Genomic DNA, 15,186 nt, shown 5'->3' on the forward strand with positions numbered 1-15,186 from the left:
GTCCTCTGGTCTCCTACTTCTTCCCCTCCCTCTGCCTCTGCCTCTGCCAGCACGAGAGTGTGGGGAATCAAACTCAGAAGAAGTGGAGGTAGTGTCCGGTACTTTAAATTCTTGACAAAACATACAAACATTGTTTTACAAATGTAAAAAAAAAATGTTGCTGTTCAATAAGCATCAAAGGAAACTTAATTGCCAATGATATGCAGGAATTTTAGTAATTAAAAATTACAGCAACAATAATTGACTTGCACCCAGTTACTTTACTTTAACAATCAATGTATGTATGTACATTCGCTACATAGAATCCTAATAAGAGCATTATAACAGTAGAGGAAAACACTGAACTAAATATCTGTGCAAGTTGTGCATAGTTTATATTCAGGCAATGGTGCACCTTCCTAATGGGTAGGGTGCGTGTGTTTACTGTGAAATTGCACAACATAACATTTGACATATATATATTTAATAGCTCTAAACTCGTCAGTGCGTCGCCCGACGACAGTGATGCCGTGTCGGGGTCAGGGAAGTGACAAATACGCTAGGGAACCAAAGTTAAACGTTTCATTTTTCAAACATCTGTCACATGATAATGTGTAGCCACAATTACATTCGTTACCTCATCGCTGTTCATCATTCACACACACACTGGATGCAGACAGCCCCCTCCAACTGTCGGCAACCGGAGAAGAGGATTTTTCGACACCTTGCGCTCGCTGGTGCTCATGGGAAATGTGGTCTTCTTCAGGCAAAACACTACCGCATTAGGCCACCGGCGCCGCCAAAATCAACCAAAACTGAAAGTTCCTGTGTTTCTTTAAATATGTTTTACACTTCCCAGCCCGCCTAGCAGAGCATCTCTTTTCTGTTTTTTCATGTCCATTCGAAATAGAGTCTGTGGCTGCATGTAATGACTGTTCCATCATACAGTGAATACAGTATGCTCCCAGACTTAATTTTGGTCTTTTAGAATTGTCATGAAAATATGGCGGAATGCGCCTGGTCAGTGCACATGTGCGTGGTAATCCTGTAAATGTTGTCAATCCGGTACAGACACTACTTCAATAACGCACATCTTCAGAGGTGCATATTTGTCTGATGAGGAGTCAGTTCTGAATTTTGAGCCATATCAAATGAAACCAATAACTTATATACAACTCAATACATGTCAGCCATTGCGGATATAAATGTTTTGTATGTAGAAAAGAAATCCATCACTGAAGCTTCTCTGGCTCCTCAAACATTTTCAATAACCCTGCAATAACCCCTGAATTCGACGCCACCAACCCATGCCAGTTTGTTCCAACCAATCGAGAGGAGACCTTCTCACCCATCAGGTGTCTGAACACACGGAATCCCACACTCAACATCACTTAATTTTTCGGTTAATTGACCAGCTCTAGTGTACGGTAGTTACCATTCAGAGACGTCCATAGTATGATACTCCTCCAGTCCACTGCGATTGAGGCTCTGCGACTTCACTCACCCAATTAGACTATAGATCCATCATGTAAGGTACAACTGCAGAATGTGCAATGCTTGTTTTGAATCCAAGTTTAGGGAAGATATTCTTGGCTGCTGCAGACAGCAGAGTCGTGGTGCAGGTACTACCTACCCTTGTGACCCTGTGAAACCAATTGAGCGTTTTCTATGGATGGGGGTTGTTCATTTTTCTTAAGTCAATATTTAAAATCATAGTGGGTTAGGTGCAACCGGAAACACACTGCTGTCGTCTGTCAAGGTCCAATGTAATTTTAAAAGAGTCAAATGCCGAGAACAGATCCTCACCAAGGTTGAGAATTTGTTGAATACCACATATTAAAAAAAAAAATCAGTCTTGTCTTCTTCAGTTCTTCTATACATTTATTTCCATTGAGTATGAGAGAGTAGAAGTTGAAACTTGTAGTAGGGCAAGTCCAGACCTGTAATCAAGATAAATGACAAATCAGAACATAGGCCATTCATATGTACCTAAATACAGTGAACAAAAATATAAAAACACTTGTTTTTGCCTCCATTTTTCATTAGCTGAGACCTGAACACAAATTTCTCTCAACTACTGTTCCCAAGGCAACACAGCGGCCCAGTGGTTAGCACTCTTGCCTTTAAACAAGAAGGTTGCGGGATTGATTCCTGGGTTGGACCGGTGGCCTTTTTGCCTGGAGTTTGCACGGGTTTTTATCCAGGTTCTCCGGTTTCCTACCACAGCCGAGACATGCTCACGAGGTTAATTGGAGACATAATTGCCCCTCCGTGTGACTGTGACTCGTGTGTGCCCTATGATGAACTGGTGACATGTCCAGGGTGTATTACTGCCTCTAGCCCAATTACTGTGGAGTAGTAATTCCTGAGCCCACCATTCATCTCACAAATAGAACCACATCTCCCCCAGCAGTAGAATACAAAGATCCAGAGCATCTCAAATAGGCAAGTGACATAACTGGTGAGAAGTGGCACCATTTGATACACAATGCTATTCAACCGCTCAATGCAACTTTCTAAGCATCTTTCTATCCAATTCTGGATTTTCCATTTTTGCTGCGTATATTTAAACAAGAAACATCTGTCTGGATCCCTAAATAACAACAAGCAAAGCCATTTTCATTATCTTTTACTGTGAATAGAGTCCAATACTCTGGCATGGAGACAATCGAAAAAAAAAAAAATCAATAAATTTAATTTTTTGGGTTGGAACAGACTAAAAGCTGATCCTGTGGGCAATAGGTGTTTTCATGTGGAGAAAATGTATTACTGCAACTGCCCTAATATTAATCCCTGCAATGCGCATTGAGACTTGCATTCCATCTTCACAGCACCTTTTGAAGTCAATGGTTAAAATTATTGACTGGCATTTTTCTCAGATTTCAAACAACAGGTCAATATCTTTCCAACATTCAGCATCTCTGTAGCAAAGTACTGGTGACTCTGTGTGTTAAGTATGGCATATTGGCAACAGCTGAGTGTGACCCATGAAAATAGTCTTTAAAATGAATGAACAGAAAGTGTAAATCAATTCTCTGAGCAACAGAGAATCTGTGTTATATGAAAACCAACTGTTGCATCTGGTGTCCGACAACAACTATCCATTCACAGGCAACAATTTTGGTGACATTGCAGTTTTTAATATGCCATTTGACTTGCTCCTTCAAAACTTGCAACACCAGCAGCTTAATGATGTGTGATCAGATGAGACGTACTGCAAAAATGACTAACACTCACTGACATAGATCAAGACGGATTTGCGAATAACTTTTGCATCAAGAGACGATTGCTGAACACATAAAAAGTCTTGCATCTTAAAGATTGGCTCAGTACAAATGAGTTACGTTTACAATGTTCAGAGCATTGTGGAGCAGAAAACCGTAAAAACACAGATAGTTACTGGAGGACGCAGGTCATTTTAGGGCATTTGTCGCTTCGTATTCTTGTACATCCCTGCTGTGTTGCCTGAAGAGCTGGAAATGGTGACAAAAAATGAAACAATTATAATTCTTAACACAGACACACAAGACACTTACGATTATGGCTATGGACAAATGCTAGTTTATATACAGTGCAGCTGTTTGGAGACAAGGAATGATGAAAACAAAAGCAATATACTGAGGCCAGCAAAATTATGATCCAAAGTCTAGGAAGCAAACAACAACGTATGTGATCATTTGTTATATTTGGCGAGAAAAAAAAAGTTCAAATATGTGGACTTAACTACCAGATCAAAATAAGAGCGTGATCATGGCCATTCTGTAAACATATATTTTTTTCATATTTTCTTTAGTTGTTTTTATTTGTGACTCATTTTTTTTACTTCAGAATGTGGAAATGGCTAAACTTTGGTATAAATTATTTAATACTAAATTATTTAATAAAGAACCGGTATCTAGCGACTCAAAACATGGCATATCTTTGTGTAAACAAGGGTGAAAGTGTAAAATTTAAGAAAACTGGCAAATATGCTGTATGTAAAAGAGCAACAAATGTATTGTTCGAGTGTCCTTTAAATTGATATTGGACACGTGTGTCTGCACAAAACTCACTATAATTTTAAATATTTACATGAGTGAAAGAGGACTTATACTTATGCAAGTATTGGACTACTGAGAGGAGGTCAGCATTTGAAACTGGAGTGTGTCTGGATCTGCTCTTTAAATGTTATGTAATAAATAACGTATAAACAAAGCATTTTGCAAATTTAAAACTCTTAATAAACAGCCGATGAGAGACAAAGGGTGCACAGAAAGTGGGACGCCAATAGCTGTGTTAAATCAGCTCTTGTAAAATCAAATGGTTTTGGATGCGGTTGTGATGACTTACCAGCGCCCACAAGCCCACTGAAGATCCAAACGCTAAACCCACACTGAGCCAGTTTGAGTGAGCAGTGTCACGCTTGGAGCTTGTAAATGTTGACCTGGACCCAGACCCAACTAAAACCACAAACAACAATGATATCACCACGACATCACGACTGTTGGGTATTTGTAGTAATTAAAGCAATCAACGCAAATACTCTGTAATTTACCATTTTGTGGATTAAGTAACCACGAATGCTAGCACAACCTTGCTAAGCTAAGGTCAGTCATTCCTACGAGGATGGAGCGTGTAATTTCAATGAGACAAAACCATATGTATCGCCCACAATAGCGATCATTTTCATTTGTACCTCGGTGTGATACGACGACCCGAGAAAGTATCCGAAGAAACGACATACTGAACCAGCTTCGCTTCCTCAGGACACAATCCACAACGAAGTGGTTGAGTCTTACGTCACGTCCGCAGCCACGCTCACTTCCGGGTCCACCAGGCTGCGATCGCCGTTAGAATTTCATTGAGGCTGACCACGACGGAACCTGTAAGATTTTCGCTCTCACGTCGTTTTTTGGAAACGAACCCCTGCGACTTTTCCTGACTTCAATAAAGAGAGAATTGTCTTTTATGAATATGTATTGTAGCGTCTGCTGGGAGTCGCAAAAACAGCCGTTCTGTAGTTGACAATCTTCTTTTTAATTCCGTCAACCTCTGTGGATTGGTCTCATCAACAACAGCAGCTCGTGGCTCTCTTTAACAACTCCAAACAAAACTCCCTCTCTCATTCAGCGCAGCCCCTCGCGCCACCGCCACTCACCTGTCACCACTGAATCCTTAAAGGAACAGCATAAACATAAAGCCAGAACGCTACAGTATTGACGATTCTTCGCAAAGAGAGTGAGAATACAAGAAAACAGGATGAGGTTGACACTCTCACTGAGGTATGCTCAACGAGCGTACACTTGTTGGAGGGGTGGGGGAAGAGAACAAACAAGGATGTAGCAACAACCATCAAAGCATCTGTGAGATGTACTGTCTGCACTCTTTGTTCTGAAAACAAGGAGGAATGGTACAACCAAAAACAACGAGGCAGCCTTCACCAATAACTGCCCATTAGTCTGAACAATGACATCATTTTCCATGACAATTCCCCACTTTTTTTATTACAAATTAATAAAATAAAATATCATAATGTGATAATAATGTGATTAAATGGTAAGAATAAATATAAGTAAAATAAAAGTAAATATGAAAATATGGATAAATGTGAGTAAATATAAAAGTAAAACTCAGAATAACATCCAAAAAACAATCCCATTAGGGTTTACAGTAAATCATACAAGAGAAGTAAACAAAACACATAAATAATTTAAATAACAACAGCATACCTTCTAAACCAAAATAGTGGGGAAACTATTGAGTTCAACCTCAACTGGCGGCAGCTATGTCATCTTTTTTGATATCCATAATCAGTGAATTCAGTTGGTCAATTATGTGTGTGATATTACCAGAAACATCAGGAATGAAAGTGCAACATGAATCACCTATCACATGACATAAACCTCCCTGAGAGGCAATTAATAGGTCAAGTGCCATTCAATGTAGCATTACCACGTTGCAAGAAGCTACCATGAAAGGGGTCATAACAGAGAAACCAGCAGTCACTAAAGCAAATTTTGAGTTATGTACACATGTGCATCTTACCAATGTTATGAGTGTTGTTTAACTGTTCCCCACCAAGGAAGGCACTCTGACAAGAATTTAGTTCCTGGGGAGGTCATGAGTCGCTTTGAAATGTGATGAACATTAGTGGTAGGATGGTGGAAGTGTGGATAATGATGAGTAGTGTGTAATGGGGCAGACAAAAATGATAAAGACGGACGTAAATGGAACAGTGAGCAGATGCCACTCCATCTAAGCTACTCCCACATATCCAAAGAGCATCGGGGGGCGACCCAAATTCCACCTCACTTGGCCATAAGCACTTTTTTCAAACACTGATGAGTTCAAGAGTACGCTGATGCAAGCAAAATGCCCCCCTCCCTACCTACCTGAAATGACGCAGGATGTTAATTGACGGTTCTTATTCTAATTGATGTTCTGAAAACAGCTGTGAATATTTCATTTGTATGGGGGTGAATACACACGCAGAGGACTCATGCAATTGAGGCTTTTCACAGGCTTATTACTTTTACTTCTCGTATATGCTAAATACAGTATATTTGATCATTTACTTTGCTGGATGTGGTGCTCGCTTATGGACACCTAGTGGTGAATTACTGAAACGGCAGTGTCCCGATATACTATATGTCGAGTTCGTTGAGAATAGGATGATAAACAAATAATAACATAAAGTGTTATTGACACAAGAGTCAATATTGTTAAATATATTGTTAGATGTTGGAGATGCTTTAACACCATGAGGGAGCTGCAGTGCTGTTTTCTGCTGGTGGAAACAAATGTAGATTCTTGATGTATTAATCTACCTGTGTAGTAGACATCATTCCAACCCATTGTCCAAAGGCAAGGAACAGCAGCTCGGCAGAATGACATTAAATCCTGAAGCTGGTGTTTTAATTATGCATTATTATTATTCATTATTAGGAACTGTTTGTTCCTCTTCCCTCTGGCAGGAGGCTACGGTCCATCCAGACCAGAACATCCCGTCACAGGAACAGCTTCTTTCCCTCGGCCGTCAGATTGTTTAATTCATGAACAGCCTTGTTGTAATGTTATTCTATTTATTTTATTTTATTTGTTTTTTTTTTCCAGTGTGCAAAGCCCTTTCCATAACTGAATGAAATTATATATCTAAAGTACAAGGAAGTACACGTTTATTTAAGCCAAACCAAGTAGCCAGTGACTTCACAGCTTCTCCAAATGATCAAGTAATTAATTGTTTTAAGCTTTTCATCAGCCAGGGTTGCATGTCACAAGTGGCTATTTAAGCAGACGTTAAATGAGAGGTATTTTGAAAAGCAGGGCTTGAGATCATCTCGAGCATGTACATAATGCATGAATGAACAGGCAAACAACAGAAACAACAACAATAAAAGTAATAATAAAACCAAAATTGGTTTGGCCATATCACCTATGAGGAGTACTAATTCGTATCTGTTAAAGGTGTTGTTTTTAAAAGCAGTAACCACCACCATCTCTGCATTACCGACATGTCAGTCTGCAATAGTTGCCATTATTAATAGTACTTCACTTTGGTGCCACATGCGTGTGTCCCTAAGTTCTTGTGAGTGTTAATGGGCATGCTAGTTTTTGTAATCAGTTTCTCACACTCATGTCTCTAATCTATTTGACGTATTCATGAATCTCAATTATTAATACACTGCTGATCCTCCTTCTCTGAGTATCCCTGCATTTCATAGACCAAGTGCCCTTGGGTTCCATCTGTTATGGTGAATAACACTTTCATTTTCAATATGAACTTACAGTTGTGTAGTCGAAGTGCACATCCAGTCACATACATGGCTGACTGTAAGACCTGATTTGGTGAAAGTGAGCATCCTGGAAATTGAGTTCATTACCTTACACATGAAGCTCCATGGCCTGTTACGACTCGCCATTAACATGAATATGCCACAATCAGCGCCAGAGTCTTGTCTGGGGAATCCCTGATTGAATATAAATAAATGTTAATATTGTAATTAACCCCTCAAGTCAAGTGTGAAACAAGTGAAAACATGAGTCCTTGCCTGTTTTTTTTTCTGTCCATTGGCCTGGACATAGTTTCCGTGCAACATCCCTGTAAATTGAAATGGAAGATTAATTTAGAGAAAATTAAACATCAAATAATACAGATATGATGTAAGAAATGAGTACACTTCATCACTTCACCACAACACAACATATGGCATGCAAACTCACCGGGAGACTAGCCATTGGATCATTATTGTAGGAAGGAAGCCATGCGGCGGAGACGTACAGATCTGTGATGTAGACCTTCTTTCCCTGATTAGACGTAGAAAAAAAAAGTATGCCCACCCAGATATTGCAAACATTTGTTTGACATGACAAATAGCAAATATATATTAAGAGGGATTGGCCCCGTCCTTTTTGTTATGATAATATAGTACCTTGGAATGAAAAATCTCCACCATTATTTCAAGGCAGGCATTCCCATTTTCCCAATCTATAAAAATTAGGTTCGTAAATTGTCATATAAACATAGCGAACAAGATTTTATGACTTTGACTTACCGTGGACTCCATCTCTTCCTTTAGACCCAAAGTCAGGAAGTCAGATCGAGCCAGGCAACTTTTATTTGTGCAGACAATCAACTCTTTCCCAGCTCTGTTGATGTCCAAGACATAGCTTAGCTGCGGAAAAGCCACTTCTTAAAGATATTTGTAGCACTTGATTTTCCATTTATGGCCACACACTGAGAAAAAAAAAAGTCTTCCACTTTATATTGATCCTGGAGGACTACAAATGACCATGAGGACCTTTTTGCTTCTCCCTCATCCAGGTTTGTGAGGCTTTTTCTTGAGACAAAGGCATACAACACCATAATGAGATAAGTATGGATCACTGAACTAGTCCATGGATTGCACTGGGGCAGGAATGTGCCTGTGTCATCTGTTCGCTCCACCGGCTATGAGCGCCAATAAAGGCTTGTTGACTTAGAAGTTTGGTTAGAAAAACATAGGTGCATCACAAAACCATACAACAGTTATAGTACTTTGTGAAACAAAATCTAAAGGACTCTACAAGGTCCGGAACAAATCTGCCTAACCTATTATCACTTGGCCCAACGCTGACAGGCTTGAGTTTGTCAGCCGATGAAGTGGTTGTCCCATTTTTAACTGACGTTCAAGGAGATTTTATTTTGCTGTTTGTTCCTGCTTGTAGCATGAAGGGACTTGTGAGAGATCAGGAGGAGGGGAACGATAAGAAGGAGAGAGGCTGGTGGCAGAATGTAAACAGTGAGAGTGACAATGAGCGCTCCAACCTAAAACTTTCAGAGAGGACCAGTTAATTTAGATAGATAGATAGATAGATACTTTATTGATCTCCGAAGAGAAATTCCCATTTAATTTGGGGGTTGTGAAGGGTGAGCCAGGGGAAACCAAGGACCAAAGGTGACGAAGAAGCCGGGAGAACCAAGAAAGAGATCACCTCAGTGTGGTTGGTGGATTCGTCTGAAAGTGAGACGGCTGTGAGTTGAACACTAGAGAGCATTGTAATATATATATTTTTTTTGCAGAACCTCGGTTTACCTGCATAAACCTCCGGCGTGGGGATGGTCGGTTCACGATAACTAGGCACAGGATGCCTGGGGCCAGCCACAGAAACGGCTCTGCTGCGCCGGCTTCAGCGGGTGGAACTGACATGCGTTCGAGTGTGGAGATGTTCTGTAGCTGTTCCAGGACACTCTGAGTAGCTCTTTCGAGGGTCGCAATTCTGGTGCCCTGGATGCCTACTGCCCTCTGCAAACCTGCAACAATAGCTGGGTCAGACCTTTGACCAGACGGTTCTGTCATGGCTTGTCTAGGGAGTTGGACCCAAAAGCTACATTGCGGCAAGTTCACAGACGACACGGAGAAGCGAGAATAAATTTATTAAATTAAATATATTGAATAAAACAATATAACACAAAGACGGACAGGAACGATAACAGAAGACGTCACCCAAAACGCAGAGTGAGGGAACACGAAACACGGGCAAAACCTGGGAACAGAAAACAGGAAATGAATAACAAACCTGATTAAGGAGGACAACAAAAGACACACTCAGAGTTAAGCTCCTCGAGGCGGAATAATAAGGATCTCAATCTCACTCACGCGAGGAACAAACTCTAATGCTGGAAAACAGAAGAATGAGCCAAGCCAATTGTACTCAAGCACGCAACCACAGAGTATAACAACAACAGAAACGAAGGAGTGAGAGAAACTAAGGAGGCGGCTGAGAAAGGTTGTCAAGCACGCACGTAAACTTTGATAAACATGGCAACCAGAGAAGGAACTAATCGAAGGAGGTTATCTTGGAATGTTAACCGACCATCTGGCCCCACAAGCTGGAACTCGGAAGTTCGATGAGCAGACGAGCTCCAGCTGTGCAGCCATTAAGCTGGTGAACGCAAAGGAAAAGGAAACGAACGGACAATAACAAAATAAAAGCATGAGAGAGAAACACGAAACATGACAGATAGACGCACAATGCGACTCTAAACATTTATTAAGACAGTTGAAATGACATTTATTTATGTGCATATTATTAGTGTACCAGTGTTTTGGATGTTTTCACAGGTAGGGCAGTGAGCAGCAGGGAGACGGAAGTTCCTTTACGATGTTCCCTATTTTCCAGGTCTCCATTTCCACTCGATGTGACTATGAATGACATTACTGTGACTGTATCATTGACAATTATATGCATTTTTTTTATGAACACAAATTGACACAAATGCTCACCTTCTTTCTGCTCCTTTGTGTGTCATGATATTCCATAACAAGGACATCATGTAATTTTTTTTATAAATCAAAACAAAGCTATCAAGATGTGTCAGTCGAGGTTTGAGGAACCTGATCCTCTTCAAGTACCATTGATTTTTCTATTATCTTCTGTAATGTTCTGTAAAATAAACTTTTGTTTAAAATTTTAAAAATTAAGTAACAAATTTATTTTTTGTATGAAATGTGTATGAAATGCTAAATGTTACCTGTTTCCATAGCCGAGTCATCCGAATGTGGCGCAAAGACATTATGTCGAATGCAGGACCATTCCCATGGTGTCCAAAATCACCTATAAAAAAGTTGCAAAATACATGATGAAAGAATTTTTTTCCTCTATCTCGTACTGTATTTTAAATTAAAATTACAAAACAATGACATACCTACCATGATTCTTGACCACAATATTGCATGAGGGAGGAAGTACTTTGACAGATCACTGACAAAATCTGGAGCATGAAATGGATTTATCTCTCCATATACATCAAGTGTTGCAATATCAATGACAGTCTGCATGTGATCTTTGAATGAAGCTGAAAAAGAAAATGTAAAAAAGAAATTTCATGTACAGATTACCATGCGTTGGCACAAATTACCTTGTAGTCTTCAGGCACTATACGAGCGTCATCTTCTTCTCCCAAACTCACGTTACCCTTAACCTTTATGAGTTCATGCAGAAGAGAGAGGTGGTGCTCAATGTCACCTTTGCTGGGGCTCAGAAAGACCACTGACAAACTAAGGACAGCATTCTCCATCTGTTTCAGAGTAGAGCAGCAAGCTAGAAGGCCAACAACATGCATCCCCAGTTTTGGCATCATTGAACACAACAACAAATATATTATATTACTGTAATTGCTTTGACTTAAAAATATGCTTTACTGTTACTCTCACTTACTGTTTCTTGCACAGCTCTTTAGCATTTTTCTGATTGAGGCATCGATGGAGGATTGGGACATCAAAGTTGGCTCCAATTTGCTGCCCTCTTATAAGTATAAAATATTTATGTAGAAGATCCTCCAGACTACTTTGACAAAATGTAGTGGCAATGGAGCGCATAAGTACGATTGAACCATCGCACATTAACATGGCTGTTCTCTTTTTTGCTCCAGGAAATATGTCACTGACGCGGTTCACAAAGGGACATAGTGGTGATTGTCTTTTGTTGGATTTCTCACCACTACCTCATAAACGTAATAAGGGAGAGTCTTTGCACTGTCAGCACCCTGACTCAACAACATCTCCAGACAATTTCTCAAGAGACTCCAAAAACAATGCCCGGCGAGGCTTTGTATCCAGTTTTTCGTCCATAAGCGGTCACTGAGTCTCTTCCACCCAGCCACAAGGTGGACTAACTCCAAAACTGCCACCAAAAATACTGGTAGTAAGTCAGACAGAGTCATAGATCTGATATTCATCAACTGATCCCGTGTACAAGAACACAAGGAGGCACCATCAAAACATAAAAATAAGCAAAATAACACGCACGATAATTCCAGACCAGCCTTCATCGGTGCCAGAAAACTGACTGAATTTTTGGAGTAATACTACAAAGGCCTGTATAGAACAATATAGGTCAGAGACATAGACCAGTAGATCATCATCATATAGTGAGACCTTGTGTTCAACACCATTCCTCCATATCCCTGATATGCAGCTATAATGGTCTCAGTGGGCACCACTGTTGTGTTCCCTGTTGTAATTGAAAGGGTTCTAACTGTTAGCAACTTAAGATAGATGCAGTTGGGCACAAATTAAGTATCTTAACCCAAGAAATAAAACTTCCTCCAAAACCAAATTTCTCCAATATTACAAAGAGTTACAATATTTCCATTCAATGTGATCGAACGCTTTCTCGGCGTGGCCGTGGGTGCCGTGGTTGAGCTGCGAGTGTGGAAGCCGCTTGCATTTTTTAGTCGAAAACTGAGGGACAGTGAGCACAAATACAGTGTATTAGACACAGAGTTATTAGCACTGTACCTGGCGACACATTATTATTTTTTTTATGAAGTCGTCAGCACTGATCAGTCTGCTGAGCTGCGCTGTACAGTGGAAGCATGTGTCGCCTCTGATTATTTCTTCTGTTTTTAACAGGTTAGTGAGAGTTTAGAGCTCATCTGTGTGTTATTGAACCTCGTGGGTGTATGGAGGAGTACAAACATAATCAATTAAGATGTTTACGTGTGAATATTTAAGTTTTCCCTCCAGCGAAAATCCAAGATGGCGCTCTCCATGCAATTTCTATCAACATGTGCCTGATGAAGGATACGTAGTTGTTCAAACTTTAACACAGTTCATTAGTATTTGTTTCTAAGTGGATTTGTTGTTTTGCCTGATGTGTTTTATAGGGCTGAGTATCGATTCTAATTTTAAGAATCAATTCGATTCCGATTTTCATGACTTAGAATCGATTATCACGATTCAATTCGATTTGATTCGATCCGATCCGATCTCGATTCAGGTTAGTATTTAAACCATTTTCTGAGCTGTTGGCATGATCACAATGACAAGTTACACAACGTATTAATACTAGTATCATATTGACATTCAACAGGAAATTAATGAAGGATTCATAGGAAATGATAATAAAGATCCAGACACAGAACGCCAGATGTGACCGCTCATGGGACTGGTGCATTATTAGAAATATGACATTAAAAATTCACCCAAAAGATGCTGCTGTTTAATACTAATGCATTTTTATGTTATTATCAAAATGAAAAAAAGATATTCTCAGCCACTGAAAATGTAAACAGAGTGCTGGTTACTGACTTCACAGCAACCTGACGGTCATTGTGCAGTCTGTAAGCAGTTCTCTGTGGTCTGTAGTACGTACGACAAGAGGTCCCACTCCTCATCAATATAGTGAGTTGTCAGATTCATGTAAGATTGCGAAGATGTCCACGTATCACTTGTAATGCCCCCCTGACTGCTGACTGAAGCTTACTTTTCACGTTTTCTTTTACTGACTGGTGCATGTTTGGGATAACAGACGTTTGTGAGACACCATAACGTAGTGTGGCTCTGTTACTTTCATTAGCCGCCTGAAGCCCTCGTTTTCAACGATGGAAGACTGGCGCATATCTTTGCAACTGAAGCACGCAATCGCTTCAGTTATTTTGACAGAGCGTGCAGAATTACCCGGTAGTGGTAAAGTTCGCTCGAGTTTCATTTGTTGTGGCCCGGTGGATGGCTTGGACAGGTGCGCTGGGTGATGTCGCGTCACGTGATTCATGAGGTCGTCAAAGGGGTTGGACTTCACCCGGAGAATATGTGTTAAAACATAAATTAATTAATCCGATCTTCGGACATACGAATCGATTTTATGGAATTGATGTACGAATCGATTCAGAATCGGAAAATTGATCTTTTAAACACTAGTGTTGTATGTTATATACAGAATGTAATTCGTGAACAGTTATTTCGACGGTCTTTTGCTCAGACTCTTTTGTTTAATTTAGAGAGAACAACATTGAACCTCATTTATTTTCAGGAGAATATGTACCTGTTTTGTTATGTATACAGTAATGACTCTAACTGAGACGTGTAACACATTCTCTCTCTCACCCAGGTGCCCGGGCGTCGGTTAAGTTGGTGGGGGCGAAGTTTGTTTGGCCCAGCCTTCATAAAGATATAATAGTAAATAATAGTTGGGCAGCTGCGTGTGTGGGGCTTCAACGTGCTGAAGTACACCAACACACAACGGCCCCCCCTTAACCGTTTTCGGTTCCAGCCAAGCGTTTTGACCATGTACATGTTGACTTGGTGTGACCACTACCACCTTCGCAAGGTTTTACGCACCTACTCACGATGGTCGATCGCACCACCAGGTGGCCGGTGGCACTTCCTCTTTCCTCCACGGCGTCTGTGGATGTAGCGTGTGTATTTCTCTCGCCCGTTTTGGTTCTCCATCAACTGTCCCCTCTGATAGAGGTTCTCAGTTCATTTCTGAGCTTTGGTCAGCACTGGCCAGGTGCCTGGGTACTGAGGTTCATCACACTACTGTGTATCATCTGCAAGCTAAAGGCATGTGCAAGTGGTTTCACTGATTGCTCAAGGCGTCATTGCGTGATGCACTTTTAGATGCTAACTGGGTGGATCGCTTGCCTTGGATGATGGTGGGGTTGCGCTTGGCTCCTAAGGAAGATCTGGATGCCTCTCCTGTGGTGTTTGGCCAACCACTCCGCCTGCCTGGAGAGTTTTTGCCGGAAAGTTCTGTGGTTTTTCGAGTGAGTCTTTGGTAGCTCTAGTGGCATCATTTTTTCCCACGTTCGTCCGTGACTGCGGAGCTGGAGACAGCTCATTTTGTTTTCATGCGTCATGATGCACATCGGTCGCCCCTTCAGTAAGATGGCCCATTTAGGGTGCTGGAGACAGGTGCAAAGAGTTTTGTACTAGATTTTGGTGGACGCAGAGAACATGTGTCGCT

At 40.7% G+C, this 15,186-nt stretch overlaps 1 protein-coding gene across 1 annotated transcript; it reads right to left on the minus strand.

Moving 5' to 3' along the window:
- ndufc1 (NADH:ubiquinone oxidoreductase subunit C1) lies at positions 1–4,790 on the minus strand. The gene is made up of 4 exons (XM_053879230.1): positions 4,655–4,790; positions 4,309–4,418; positions 3,380–3,452; positions 1–1,919 (listed from the first exon to the last, which is right to left on the minus strand). Exons 1-3 carry the CDS (start codon positions 4,698–4,700, stop codon positions 3,393–3,395), a joined length of 216 nt encoding a protein of 71 aa, XP_053735205.1. The 5' UTR covers positions 4,701–4,790; the 3' UTR covers positions 1–1,919; positions 3,380–3,392.
- Positions 4,791–15,186: the final 10,396 nt, after the last annotated feature.

The sequence above is a fragment of the Synchiropus splendidus genome, chromosome 11 (assembly GCF_027744825.2).
Source record: "Synchiropus splendidus isolate RoL2022-P1 chromosome 11, RoL_Sspl_1.0, whole genome shotgun sequence".
Taxonomy (NCBI): domain Eukaryota; kingdom Metazoa; phylum Chordata; class Actinopteri; order Syngnathiformes; family Callionymidae; genus Synchiropus; species Synchiropus splendidus.